This window comes from Acartia tonsa, chromosome 10 (genome assembly GCF_053477335.1).
Source record: "Acartia tonsa isolate MP-2025a chromosome 10, ASM5347733v1, whole genome shotgun sequence".
Classification (NCBI taxonomy): domain Eukaryota; kingdom Metazoa; phylum Arthropoda; class Copepoda; order Calanoida; family Acartiidae; genus Acartia; species Acartia tonsa.
Genome location: NC_137269.1, coordinates 11,100,174 through 11,114,936, shown reverse-complemented (window position 1 = coordinate 11,114,936; position 14,763 = coordinate 11,100,174). Strand labels below are relative to the sequence as shown.

At 30.4% G+C, this 14,763-nt stretch overlaps 2 protein-coding genes across 2 annotated transcripts in view; one reads left to right on the top strand and one right to left on the bottom strand.

Annotated features, from left to right (window-relative positions):
• LOC145329374 (juvenile hormone esterase-like) overlaps positions 1-9,458 on the top strand; it is an 84,854-nt gene extending 75,396 nt beyond the window's left edge. The window contains exons 28-34 of the mRNA XM_080173461.1: positions 1,823-1,919; positions 2,303-2,427; positions 2,785-2,866; positions 3,403-3,496; positions 4,124-4,216; positions 7,584-7,669; positions 8,195-9,458. Of these exons, the coding sequence (XP_080029587.1) occupies positions 1,823-1,919; positions 2,303-2,427; positions 2,785-2,866; positions 3,403-3,496; positions 4,124-4,216; positions 7,584-7,669; positions 8,195-8,231 (614 nt within the window). The 3' untranslated portion in view covers positions 8,232-9,458. The remainder of the gene's footprint in view (positions 1-1,822; positions 1,920-2,302; positions 2,428-2,784; positions 2,867-3,402; positions 3,497-4,123; positions 4,217-7,583; positions 7,670-8,194) is intronic.
• A 1,235-nt stretch (positions 9,459-10,693) lies between these two features.
• LOC145330433 (uncharacterized) lies at positions 10,694-14,364 on the bottom strand. The gene is made up of 5 exons (XM_080175068.1): positions 14,293-14,364; positions 13,306-13,377; positions 12,778-12,905; positions 11,884-11,977; positions 10,694-11,077 (listed from the first exon to the last, which is right to left on the bottom strand). The coding sequence occupies exons 1-5, from the start codon at positions 14,362-14,364 to the stop codon at positions 10,949-10,951; spliced, it is 495 nt and encodes a 164-aa protein (XP_080031194.1). The 3' UTR covers positions 10,694-10,948.
• Positions 14,365-14,763: the final 399 nt, after the last annotated feature.

Genomic DNA, 14,763 nt, shown 5'->3' with positions numbered 1-14,763 from the left:
ATCCAATATTTTAATACATATGTCAAAAATACATCTGACACTGGCATTTACACATCCATACGTTTTCAATTATATGTCATAAATACATCCAACACTGGCAAATATACATCTAGATTAATTTATAAGAATATTTATTTACAATTAATTAGGTTGTGTACAGTATGTATAGGTTTAAAATTTTGCCCTATTTTAGTTACTCTCCCCCTATTTACTTCCCTTTTTCTCAAGATGCTCCCTACAAAACATCAATACATTTGCACAGGTGGTCAAATTATTGTGGATAAAACCACTCAAGTACATTCCCTGCTATTTAATTTTTGAATTTTTGGGGAACATACAAAAGGTTTTAATCTTTTCCACCAATAAATATTCAATTATTTTCAATTGATTCATGTTTAAAAGTTTGTTTAAGTTTTTTTTAAATATCTACTACACCCTTCTTTCCTTTTTAGTTATAACAACAAGATGAACAACTTCGAGCTATATTGAAGTATTGTTCTTTATTAGGTTTAGCTTAAAGCATATTAAGATTTAAATTTATCAAGTTATGCTTTACTACATTATAAGTTCTTTGTTTCATCAAATTACAATTCAGTTAAATAACTAAAGATGAAATAACAGATTTCATTGTTTCAATAAATAAAATACAAACATTTGATAAATAAATCATAATTAAAATGTTGTAGATATGACTAAGCCTTGTAAATTTTCTAGAAAAATTCTAAAATAGGGTTGTGAGATTTGGGTAGGGTAAGGTTTAAGAAAGGGATAAATAGTTTGGAAAACAAAAAAATTTATTATGTTTAGAAGAATATATAATATATTAAAAATTAAAATATAAATCTGCAGTGTATCTTAAACACAAGGAGTAATATTCATTGAATGTACATTATGCTTTTAAATAATCAGACCTATATAGCTGTTGTTTAAATTGAGTTTATCCTATATTCCTGCTTATTTTGATTAGATTCAAAATGATGTGCTTTTTGGATGAGCCTTAATACACCAATTCCCCAATTACTCCGTCCAATATTTTTCTCCTATCCCCAATTTTTCTATAAATTCAAACTATCTTAATTCTCTTAATTTAGAATCTACTTTTTAGTTTACAACTTTATCCATCTTTGTACATAGTTTATTTACTGGTTGATTTATTAACTGTTTATTTGTATTAAAAAAAAAGATACCATAAAGAACATGTCCTTATAAATAAAGACAACCTGACATATATATCATAATTTAAATCTTTATAATGCTTTTTATTTTAACCTGACAAATATATTATAACTCAAATAATATACAAATTGTTTTCTTATTATTTTAAATTAAATTTCTATGGATGTATAAATGCCAGTGTTGGACGTATTTATGACATATAATTGAAAAAGTATGGATGTGTAAATGCCAGTGTCAGATGTATTTTTGACATATGTATAAAAATATTGGATGTATTTTTGCCAGTGTTGGATGTATTTACGGCATGAGAATCGATTTTACTGTCATTTATACAGTAAAAATTCAGTTTGTCATAAATACATCCATTGCACTGGCGAAAACACATCCACTGTAAATTTGCTGGATGTGTAAATGGCGATCCCCCGTTCAGATCAGTATATTTGATGAAAAAGGCGAAATGGACCAAATTGCTGCAAAATTGTGTCAAAAAAATGAGGGAGATAAGAAGAGAAGTGGGAAAGAAAACCCCTAAAAAATAGATGAAGAATCCCTCATTTAATGACGTCATATGGATGATTTTTGACACAATTTTGCAGCAATTTGGTCATTGTCAAAAAGGCGATTTACTTAAAATTGAAATGCTTAGGTCCAGAGAAACTGAACAACATAACTGATATGTACACAGATTCTTTCTTCTCATTTGGAGTTCATAACTTCTTAAAGGAACATTTGAAACATACGAGGTTAGTCCAATTTAAACAAGGATGAGATCATTCATAAAAGCAAAGCTCAAAAATTAGACAAATAAACAAAATATTCAATATTGAATATGTTCTTCTACGGGCGATTTCTCTTGGAAAGGTGATGGCAACCTCTCAAAAAATAGTCATAAAGCTTCCTGGGACCTATGAGGAGCTGCATTGTAAAGGAAAACCATATCGGGTTAGCAAGATATTTCGGTAAAGTCAGACAGACTGACAGACACAAACATACTTTTTATGCTTAAGGACATAACATGGGGAACTCAGTATTTTACTCAGTATCTTAAGCTACAGAAAAAAGATATAATAGGATAGCTGCTCTACTAAAACTAATTAGAATATTATTTTGATTTATTTTTTTTTAGGGGAAACACCTTCCAGTATGTATACAGCTATGCCGGGGAGAGTGGTCCTGGTCATAGTGCAGAGATACCTCTATTCTGGGGCACTCATAAGGGAAAGAGATGGATCAAATCAAAGGAAGAGCTAGGTAAAATTTAAATTTTTTTACTGCACAGAATTTGTAATCAGGATGCCCTTAAATTTTAAAAATAAGGATTTCTAGCTTATTAAAAAGCAATATAATTTTTCATCTTGTTATCTCAGAAAAAATAGCATAAATTAATATAAATTGTGTACAAAAACGTAAATAAAAGGCAATATTAACCTTTCTTTCATATAGTGGTAGAACCATGCATATGAAGAAAAGTCATATCTTCCCACTAATCATAAGATATAACATTATGTATTTTGTAGCTTGAAGTGGACTGTGGATTAATAAACAAAAAAATTATAATACAATGGGGTAAATATAAATTGTTAATTGGAATTATTCGTTCTGTTTTAGAATTATCTGGACAGCTGACGACAATCTGGTCCAACTTTGTAAAATCTGGAAATCCTTCACCGCAGCCCACCACGTCCTTCAGGTACAGAGCTATAAATGATCAACTATTGTAGGTAAAAGGAAAAAGCCGCTTAAAAAATCAGCATGTGACGTCATAAAAATGAGGGATTATTCATCTCTTTTTTAGGGGTTTTCTTTCCCTCTCCTCATCCCTCATTTTTATCACGTCAGAATTTTTTTGAGCGATTTTCTACTTTCACATATTGTATAGCTAAGCTATAGTTATACTCGATTTCTAATAAATTTGGAGATTTTTTTTAGAAAAGAAACTACTCTATATTTAACTTGTCCATCCGTAACGCTCTGGGAGAAATGGGATTTTCTTGACTATTATGGTTAAATTTTTTGATGAGAATACTCTGTCCGTCGGTCTGTCGGCCAAGCTTTAAAAGTGATTTTATGAAGGTTTCGTGATTTTGAAAAGGAACCTATATTTTTCTTTGTGAAACCTGAACATCTACTTTACAAATCATTCAGTCTTTTTGTCCATCCGTGATTTTTTTGTGCTTCACTATTTAGGAATAATATTATGTATGTTACTACTCCCGCTATTTTTAGATCCAGATCTTCTCGGAAGATATCTTCTGAAGACGTCGGAGATGGTGGACTGTCTCCGGTAGAGTTGAAATGGACAAATCTGGCCAAAAAAGAGGTGAGTTGTTTTAACTCGAGAAGCACAGATCCTTTGTTTGTCACTATATATGTCTAATCAGAAGAACTTTACTTCTAATACGTGAATTAAGAAATCTAACAAAAAAATTAAATATTAAATTTTCGGATCTAGTGCAGTTCTCGAAAAATCTATGAACTTTAAAGGTTTCTAGCTGCCAAACAGCTGAACGTGCATGGCATAAGAAGGTCTATAAAGAATCTGGAATTGCATAGATCGAATCTTGTACAGGGAAAGCTTCACTAACAAAAAATTCGCATGAAATAAGTATTTTTTGCGCATTCTTGTTCCATGCGATATAACTGTGCGATATTGAGTAATGACTATTCAAGATTGTTTGTAGTCTGTACATATTGCCAACCAATCAGTGCTACAAAAATAGATGTAAAATATACATGATTATTATGACAATTTAGGTTGCTAATATAGACATGGTTTTTTTTTATCAATTTGTTCATCCAGTAGGAGGGGAGGGGATGGGGGACAAGGGGTGGTTGGTGGGTATCGTTATTTTAGCCAGCTACAAGTGTCACTTTAATAGTGTACATGATAATCTGGTGTAGTATCCCAGTAATAATAAATCTGATACTACAAAATTTTCCATTTTAGAATATAACACAGCTAGAAGAAGAGAAGAAAGAAGTTAAATTAGCTGAGGACTTCCTTCAGATTGACAGAGTTGATAGAACTCTTGACTTACAGGTAAATATAGTAAGATTATCTGAAAATCTGCATATTAGGATAATATATCGTTGAAACTTGGTAAGGTCGACAGCTGCACCTTTAGCCGCGTGGCGGAGGCTGTAAGTTAAACGACAAACAAGGATGTCAACATTAGAAAATAGCTAAGCATAAAAAATTAGGGATGGACATATGTACAATGTGAGTTGTAGAGCAGATTTTCAGTGGTCATAATACCATAATAAATTTTTCATTTGAATTTTTGCATGTTTAAAATTTTTATACATTTTGGTGAGTGAATGACAGTCCGACTGACCAAGTAAACTATGTACTTTATGATCATTGGTATAAATACCTTTCTAAAAAATTTAGCCGTCTATTTTTAATAACAGCCGATAGGATCGCATTAATCCTTAACGTTACGGACTGACGGACGTACGTACAGACAAAAAGAATTAATGAGAGTATATATAAATAAAAATCACTTGGGAAATATAAATGATCTGTTGGACATAAATGCATCGAATCTGATTCTGACAATTTATTGATTAAATGTTATAAAAAGGAAAGATTTATGGTTGGCACTAATAATATGTTGTAAATATTACTTGTTATATCGTCAGTCAGTTAAAAAGTATTATGATAATGTTTTCTTATTCGTTGGCCTAACACCTTTGGAGACCTTTAAAATTTTTTATTTGTCGATTAATTAAGTTGAGTGTCTACACGTTTTAACCACTAATTGTTATCAACAGAAGGGGTAATTTTGGGTATCTTCTTTGGGGGTGTGCAATGTGCATCAATTTATTGGCCATTGTCTTATTTCTTGGATATCTGGTATTTGTATGAAATGATTGTTCTCCTTGGTAAATATTGTCCAAATAGTATCCAATATTGATCATATCATTAGAAAAATTAAAGTTGTACTATTTAATCTCTTTACATTTATAATTTTAAAATTTTGCTGACCTAAATCTTATTAAATGATTTGGAGGCATGAATGGTTGGACGATTTTCATAAAATTATTCAATTCGTCCCATAGACGTCTCAGTTGTGCGGGAAGGGGTGTTAAGTCCCCCCTTAAAATTTGAAATTCCTCATTTTACCCACTAAAAAAAAGCTTGGACGTCCCTGCCTCCCCTACAATTTCTATTTGTCAAATTATTGTATGATTATAAGTAGACGGTAATTTTTTGGTTAAGAAAGGATTGTTGATCACTTGAATTGAGCCAAATCCTAAAATACTTCATAGGCTAATTTAAAAATTGGATTTTCTGAGCCTAACATATACATATTTAGCCACCCTACCATGATAAATCGCCCCTTAATACTTTTTCCCTTTAAAACAAAACTGGAAAGGGGGGGTCGACCCCCCAATTCGTCTTTCAAATGTCCGAAGATGTCTCTAGGAAGTTACCAGCTAGTTGACAATTTAGAAAAAAATCCACTAAAAATGTGGAAAAATGTCCCATTCTCTGACTAAATCCTATTTATAGTAAATTGCATTTGCTGCAAATCTCGATGGATATTAACAATTTATTAAAAGTCTCACTGGTTGGGACAAATATTTTTCCAGTATTGCTACAAAACCGATTGCAGTATCCAATGGATAAAATCCAGGTCTCAGACATACTGAAAAATCATTTATAGCAGACAATTTTCCATGAATATTAAAATATAATAAGAAATATAAAACCCTTGAAATCTCTCTATAATACGATGCCATAAATAACTATTCATGATATTTTTATGTTTCTGTCAATCGAATTTTTTTCAACTAAGTTGCAAGAAAGAAAAGGACGAAAAATTTATATTTGGCCTGATATTTACGTCGGTCAAAAGACGTTATTCTCTAATCTTAGATCCTATTTTAATGCTATTGTTAATAGCGAAGCTTTTCTATGATAAGGTTCTGACCGTAAGTTGCGACGTAAAAGAAGGCTATCATCGTTATAGATTTTTTGATTATTCTCGAAAAATTAGGTACGATTTAGAACGACTTTTTGGCTAATAATTACTTGGACAACAAGGTACATTGTAATAAGCGGTGCATCTCTTTCATCAAGTTCTAAAGAATATATACTTAGATAATATCCTGTATTCAAGCAATGTTGTTTGATTGTTTATGCAATCGATGATTTTAAAAAATTGAGGGGGATTATTTTTTGGGAATGGTTGGAGATGTCCCCCCCCCCCCCCACCTCCAAGGAAATAACCTAAAACCACCACAGAACCAGTAGGTATATTCCCTGAAGAGTAGAATCCAATCGGTTCGGTGGTTGCCGAGATCTTAAGGGACAGACGGACGGATGGATTGACGGACAGACATCATTCTACTTTGTATTATAGATAGTTACTTGGACAACCAGGTACATTTTTATAAGCGGTGCATCTCTTTCATCAAGTTCTAAAGAATATACCATAGAGCAACATCAGAGATTGATCAGTCTTTTTTCTTACTGTAAATATAAAATTTTAAGACTTCTGTAAAATATTGGTTGTTTCAAACAAACAGTGTTCAAATTTTTCAACCACTAATTTTAATCTAAATAAATCAGCCAGTAGAGTGCTACTATCTAAATTTATATACTCTTTGTCCCTGTTTATGTTTTTGTTGTAAATTTATTAAATTTGATGACATAGAAAATTTTGTTTAAATTTTATAAAATTCACGGATTTTAACATTTCAAATTTTAGAAATTATTGCTAGGGTGTTTCAGTATAACACTTTTATAAAAAAAAATCTCAAATTCAATCTGGCATAATTGAATGAATATAAAATTCGCTATAATATGTAGGTGTTTTATCCTTCTACTGTAAAAAATAATCTAATTGTAGCCAAAACATTTTATATACAAGTCTTTATTGAAAAGTTTGATATATCTAATAACTAGGACATCTTCACAAAAGTTTTACCTTTATCACATATTAGCGGCTACGCCCCCAGAGGCCTCTAGGGGGGGGGGGAGAAGGAGTCCCAGGAACTATGAGAAGATACACTGTAAAGGAGAATCATATTGGTTCAACGGTTATCAAGATCATTTGGTACACACAGAAAGACACTTATAAATCACCCTGTTACTTTTGTTTACTATTGAGAGAAACAGCACTTATTTTTTTTTTTTCATGGAAAACAATTGTTTCACTAATTTAATAGATCATCGTTTCCAATTAAGATGTTAAAAAGAATTAAAAATGAAAGTCTTTACATTTTGAAGGTTTTTTTTATATTCTGAAAGGACTGGGAAAAAATGTAAAAGGGGGGGATGTATTTATAAAGAATTTTAAAATATGGGTTATATTTAAGAGGCACTTAAAATGTATAAAAAATCGTCTATTCATCAAATTTTGCAGTGTATTCAATTATCTCTGATTATTTGTATTCAGGATGGAGAAACAGGTCACGGGCCCTGGGAATTCCTGGACATTTCATTGAATCTTAAAATGCAGAGGTCCCAAAATTGGGAGAAAAGGTAATTTAATTTGGTGTACTTTCATAATGGATATATTATACCTGGATCTTGAACCATATTCTCAAGTTCTCTCATAAAGTGAAACTTGCAGAGGGATAAAATTTTTTTTCCCCCTCTACCCTCTTTACTCATCCCCTCCTCTTCTACTGGATGAAGGAACTGGCCAATAAACGAGTTCCATAATAGCAAGCTAAATTTTTCTACTGTCATAATATCCACGCATTTTCTACATCCATTACTTTTATTTAATCTACTTTAGACATAAGCAAAGCATTTGCTAAGCAGTTGTAAAAGCTAAAGAAATCATTTTAATTTTATTTTAAGTATTAAGTTTTATTTAAGTTATCTAATAATTTTATATTTTTTTGACAGATAAAGAAAATGTGTCAAAATTAAACTTCAAATGAAAAAAGATTTTTAAATTATGCACAAGCTTTTTGTAACTATCTTTAAGTAAATATAATATTTTTAAAATTTACTTCAATTGCAGATTCCTATAATTTCTTTAAAATGTACGTTTTTCAGGATGAAATTTTGGGAGGATATTCTTGGAAAGGTGTAGAAGAAAGATAGATTTTATAAAATCTATTTCTTGCCATTTTGTGCTTTGTTAAGAAAAATTTTAGCTGTTATATGTGTTTTGTATGTTATTAATTGAAGATTATCTACAAAATTATTAAGAAAATTGGTTATTACCTTACATGATAATCAATTATTACCTAATTATATTATTAAAAATCGGCATTTTCAATTGGAAAGGCATTTTTATTGCAATTTTTATTAAATCAAACAATTTTAATACCTCTAGTCTGAACTGATTTACCAAAAGAAAAAAATAAGGCATTTTTAGGTTTAAAAAAATGGAATAATGTGCATTATTTGTTAAAAAGTCTGATTATTTTACATAGTTTGTAAAAAAAAATGTTAATTTATTTTTGATAAAATGTACATAGTAAAGTACTGTCTATATGAAATTTTATTGATAAAAATTTATACGTTTTTTAGACTACTTATATGAAAGATTGTGAATTATAGGGTTATTTTAATTATTTTTACAAAATTTAAATTATTTTTGATAATTATTATATATGCTGGGCAGCGGTTAAAAATGTGCAACCAGGAAATATCTTTTACCTTTGATATAGTGATTTTGAGTTCAGCAAATATAGAAAGTTATAAGTATGTTAATGGCTACAGAGCCCTGTTTCAATGACCCTATGATTTATCCCAATCTAAACCCAGTAGAAATTTTCCCACCTATGTAAACAGAACACAATCACCAAAGATTAGAAAATTAGAAAAAGTAACAAATATTAGAAAAGAATGATTTTAAAACATATGCTTTTTCAATTACGATTCTTTTAATATGTCATTGTATATATTGCTCAACTTTTTTTCATATATTATAACGTATTTCTGTACCACTTTTATACCTATTGTTATATTAACCAATAAAAATTACCTCTATAAAAATTACCTAAAACTTAAAAAAATACCATCAGTAAAATTATTACCTTAGTTATCAAAAATAAAATTATTGAAAATAAATAAAAACTTTACTTTATAAAAATATTCATTAACAGAAATTTACTGTAAACCTTAAAACCTAATATGTGCAAGGTTTTCAGATTTAAAGTAATTCTGTATTATTTTAGATAACAAAGGATAATAAATGTGAAAAAAAAACTTTTTTAACATTTAAAACTATATTTTAAAAATATGTTTTATCTCTTGTTACTTGCAAAAAAATCAAAAATTATACATGTATAAATAAAGACATAATTTACTTGTAAAAATACCATTATACTAGTTATTGGGATTAATTTTGTAATTTTTTTCAGGGTTCGGAAGCCGCGCCTCAGCCGCGCATAAGCCTCAGTTTTAAACCTGCTTGTGAGCAGAAAAAGAAATTTTTGAAAGAAGGATTGTCTACTAAAGAGACAGTTTTATACATCCAGCTAAATTCTATAGTGATAAAATGACGATTTTACTGAGGCTTACACGTGGCTTACGCGCGGCTTCCGATCCCTGATTTTTTTCAATACAATATTTTTTTACTAGATTTATATTATACAACAAATATTTGCTCTTTTATGCATTAAATAAAAAATTGTTAAAAAAATATTTCAATAATTTTATTGTATTGAACAGAATACAATTTTTATTTTATAATTTTAAAACATCCAAAACAAGCGAAGCATAAAAAAATCCTGGAAATTTATAGCAGTGCTTGCATGAAAGACTTACTTTCCAAGTTAAATACTGGATACTCTTTGGTAAAGGAAATCTTGATACATATTTTCTATCTTGATTGACAGTCGAAAATAAAGCCTTAGAGCCATGCGGGCTGACGGACGAAGTAAATTCTACAGTAGCTTTGCTGCTAAAAAAAATAATTTTACAATATAAATTTATTAAAAATATAACAAACAAATGACACATAAAAAAATATTAACTAATAATTAAAATTCATGGAGACAAAAAAGTTTTATAAAGACTATAAACATTAAACACAAAACTAATTAATTATAATAGTTATTTATCGTATCGTATTGAAGACAGCTTTCAGCGGATAGTAAAATGAAAAGATTTAAATCAGTCTTGTTAACCCCGAGGGGCCGAAGGGCCTGGCTTACTAAACTGACTTTAATTTTCGTGGAAAATTGTCTGTAATACGATGCTATTCATGAGCTTTCAGTATAGCTGAGAACCAGTTTTAATCCAGCGGATATCAATCGGTTTCGAAGCCATAAAAGAAAATATTTGATTTAATTGAAATATTTACATTTTGAGAAAACAAATACTTATCTATTGCATTGGTATCGCAAATTCAATAATAATACTGAAAATTAAGCGATTTATAGTTAACGCCTTTTTTGTAAAAATATTGTTAGATTTTTAAATTTTTTCTTCTAAAGAGAGTTAAAAAACATTAATTAACGATGATTGATAACAATAAAAAATTAGGTAAAGTACAAAACAGATAAATATTGAATATTTAATGTACAAGTATGAAATATTTGGAGAAAGAACATATACATATGTAGAAAGTAATTTAATCCCTTTTTCTGTCTATAATGCATTTAAAAATTACATATCTACTAGTTTAGTTACATCGGCCATATCCCATCCTTTACTAGAAATAGATAAACTTTTAATAAACTACCCCAAGGCATTTCAAAAAGTTCCCAGTAAAGTACAACCTAGTCGGACCAACAATTTTGAAACCTCTAGCTTTACACAAAAAAGCCTTACTACTTTACATTATATGATAATAATTTAAATTTGATTTGCAAGATCATCCATAAGTTTATTAAAATTTTCCTCCAGGTATTGTTCATCACCATGAAGCATTCTGTCATCTTCATCACCTTTCTCTCCAGATTTATCATCACCATCACCCAATAACTTAAAATAACATTTACAAATTAAAAACATTTCCAACAAGTTACCCTTTAACTCGTTGGGGCGTGCTTCTCCTGTGAAAACATCATCTAGATAACCCAAGAGTACCATTCGCTTGTATACTCTAATGCCAACTATAGGATATTGGGTAAATTAACACCAGACAACCAACCCTTTGATTGTAGAACATTTGTCTGGAAGTTCTGACTGTGCACGGTAAAGAGTTGCGCCTCTGTATACAGGCCTCTCTTCCTCTACTCTTACCATTGCTATCACACAGCTTGCATATCAGCAATTGGTGCCCTTTTAAAGTCTCTAATATGAATTGAACCCGACTCCTCCCACACAGCAAGCAGGCAAGTTATTATTTACGCAGGTTAATCAAATACCTTTCCCCTGCAAGGTTCTAAATAATAGATCCATTATTGAATTGAGAGTTCAACTAAAATTTGGGTGTGGATGGGTCTAAAAATACTTAATTTGGAAATGCACATATCTTAAGACGTAATTATAGAGATGCTAAGCGTTTAGCATATTGTCTTATAATATTAAGAATCACCATTTCAAAAATATATAGCTCATGATATATTCTTATCATTTAATCAGAAGATCGTTGATAAATCTTAAACTGGACATGATGACCAAATGAAAATGAACCTAATCATCATTGTAATCTTTATACAAAGTTTTAGATGTTTCTAAAACACTATTATCAATGATTAGAGCTGCAAAAGTGGGTGTACTAAAGGACAATTATATGCTCAAAATTAAAAAAAAGACTTTTCTATAACAAATGTATTTTACATTACCTTGTTAGCAATATATTCTGCAGCGGTTTCTGTTAGTTTATCCGTCAGCTTATTTAATATCTTAAATTCTATTCCTTTCTTCTTCTTACTGTCTCTGTAATACAGTTTAATATTAATGAGTAGGCTTTTGTTACCAAAAGCAGGTCTCAGCAGCCGTGCATCAGCCGCATGAAAGCCTCAATTAAATCGTCATATTATATATTTAAAATTCAGCTGGATATCTAAACCTGTTCTTAAACAGACAATCCATCTTTTCGGAATAAACTTTTTTAAACACAGCTGGGATTAAATTTGAGGCTTATGTACAACTGCTGAGCCCTGATCAAAGGATAATAAGAAAATAAATCCAAATGCATTTAAATTTGAATTTAGTGAACCGCATATTTTTTACTGTTCAATGTTTTAAAATACATCTATACGGAATATTTTTGAAATATTTAAAAATCGTATCCTTGTGATATATGCAATTTATATAGCTGGCTATTTTAACGAAAACAGCATGACGACTAATGTAGTGATGTATAATTGTTTGTTATTTATTGTAGTACAAAATTATACATATTTGGTGGTATGTTTGTAACTTTTGCTTGAAATCATTTTTCTCAAATGCACTAAGTGCAACTATCTCTTTGCATGCTAAAATTTCTTAGATTTTTTTTGCCAAGTGTATCTTTCTAATCCACAATGCCTATAGGGCCAAAAACAGTGTAACTATTTATAATACGATGTTATCTGCCTGTACGTCTAAAGATTACAAAAGAATCCCCCCCGAAAAAATGTTTAAAATTTTTTTCTTCAAAAAAGGTTCAAAATTTCACCTTGCATCTCTAGTGGCAAAGCCCTTAGTGGCTTGGAACGAAAAATCAGCAATCAAAACCTAAATAGCATACAAACCTGTCGACATCTCCGCCATTGAAGACGGCATCAGTAAGATATCTAGCCCAGGAGTCCCAGATTAATCCGGGAACAGCTTTCAATGGATCAAAAATGGATGTGGACGCTTCTGTTGTTGTCTCTTCAACCTTTTAAAAAATAAATAATAATATTGAAATCACTTTAAGTAAAATTTATAATAACCTATCATAGAAGTCATAATTTATATATAAAATCTTTTATAAATTAACAATTGGACATCAAAGCATATTTTTTTTTGGGGAGGGGGGGAGGGGTGCTTAAAAATAGGTGGTTATTCAATTTTTTTCTTGGGGGGGGGGGTTGATTATTACCTTTTAAAACCCCCCATCCTCTGGAAGCCCCTGCAAATACATAAAGCTTTAGATATTCAACAAATTAAATACAAAAAAGTAAAATTGTATGGCTTTCATATCGATGTTTATAGATGAAATTTCTGATATCCGAGCGGTACAGATGGACGAACAAAGTTAAAAATTAACATGTTTTTCTTTAAAAGGTCAGACTTACCTTATCTATTGGTGATTCTGTGAGGTATCGTTGACTTCTGGGAGGCACTGGGGGGCGTGGGGCGTTAAACTCCTGAAATCGAATTTAAATAATAAAAAAAGGCAGCTTATTAAATTAAATTATTATATCTTGTACTTTGTAAACTGTAGGATAATTCTAACTAGACTTATATGATGAAAAATGGTTAAAAATATGTACCTATCCTTATTTCAAAGCTAAAGCTAAACAATATATATATTTCTTTTTTGTTGTTGAATTTAATAAAAATTACTTTCTTTTCAAACATTACTTTGCATAAATTGAAAATAGAATATTGATTATGTTTTCAGAATACAAAGAGGTGCGTGCACATGAATTTGTCTGGTGTTTTGGTTGTCTAGGAAACTTTTTGTTGATTTTTGAATGGATGGTACCCAAATAACAAGGTTCAAACTTTAAAAACCAATAATTAAATATATTCATTGGTGATGTACATCAATTCATCGTCCATTGTCCTATCCATTATGATCCCTGGGATATTTTAAAATCAAACTACTTTATACTGCAAGCACAGTGGTTATGTTGCACGCCTCTGTATACAAATAGTACAAACAGAAAATAAAATAATAAATCTTCTTGGCCTCTAAATATTTACAAAAAAAGAGATTTAAAATTTATTTTCAAATGTAGCATAACAAAATTCTTAAGTTTCGTAACATATATATCTCACATGATTATTTTAAAGTATAAAATCACGAAACTTTTCAAAAAATAAATATTTTGAATTTGTATAGCATGACCGACAGACTGACTGGATGCTTTTTGGAATTATGTAAATCACCCGTCTATCTTAAATAGAAACCGAGAAAATCACATACGCTATAGCGTTACGGACTAACAGACAATCAGTTCAAGTGAAGCATAGAGTAGTTTCGGTACTAAATGACTATCTCATGAAGTTTCTTACATTGATCAATTCCATATTCATCTTGTTATAAAACAGTTTACCTCTAAGAATTCAGCAACAGCTAATTCTGGTGATTCCTTCACATAATATGGATAGGGAGCTCCTACATTCATGGCCGTAAATATTAATATCGGGGAGGGATATTTGTAATATTATTTCTGTAAAGTATCTTAATATACATAATGCAAATCAAAGGTAAAATACTTTTTTCCATACTATCGGCTACGCCCTTAGAAGCCTCTAGGGGCACTGCACTGGTAGGAGAAGGAAAAGTCGACCTCATCCTATTTTAAATTTGAGTTTCCAAACCAAAGAGTTATAAAAATTATTTTTTGGGGGAGAGGGGGGTTAAGACACCCTCTCGAAAAATAGTTTAAAACCTTCCCAGGACCTATAAGAAGCTTCACTGTAAAGGAGAACAATATCGGTTCAGCGGTTAGCGAGATCCTTCGGGACAGACAAAAAACGCTTACTACTTTATATAATAGGAAGATGGTCCCCAAATAACAAGG

Coding starts and splice junctions, on each gene's coding strand:
- LOC145330433 (XM_080175068.1), bottom strand. CDS start 14,364: ATGAATGTAGGAGCTCCCTATCCATATTATGTGAAGGAATCACCAGAA. Junction 11,978..12,777: donor AATGGCGGAGATGTCGACAG/GTTTGTATGCTA, acceptor ACTGTATTACAG/AGACAGTAAGAAGAAGAAAG. Junction 11,078..11,883: donor CAGAATATATTGCTAACAAG/GTAATGTAAAAT, acceptor TGTTATTTTAAG/TTATTGGGTGATGGTGATGA.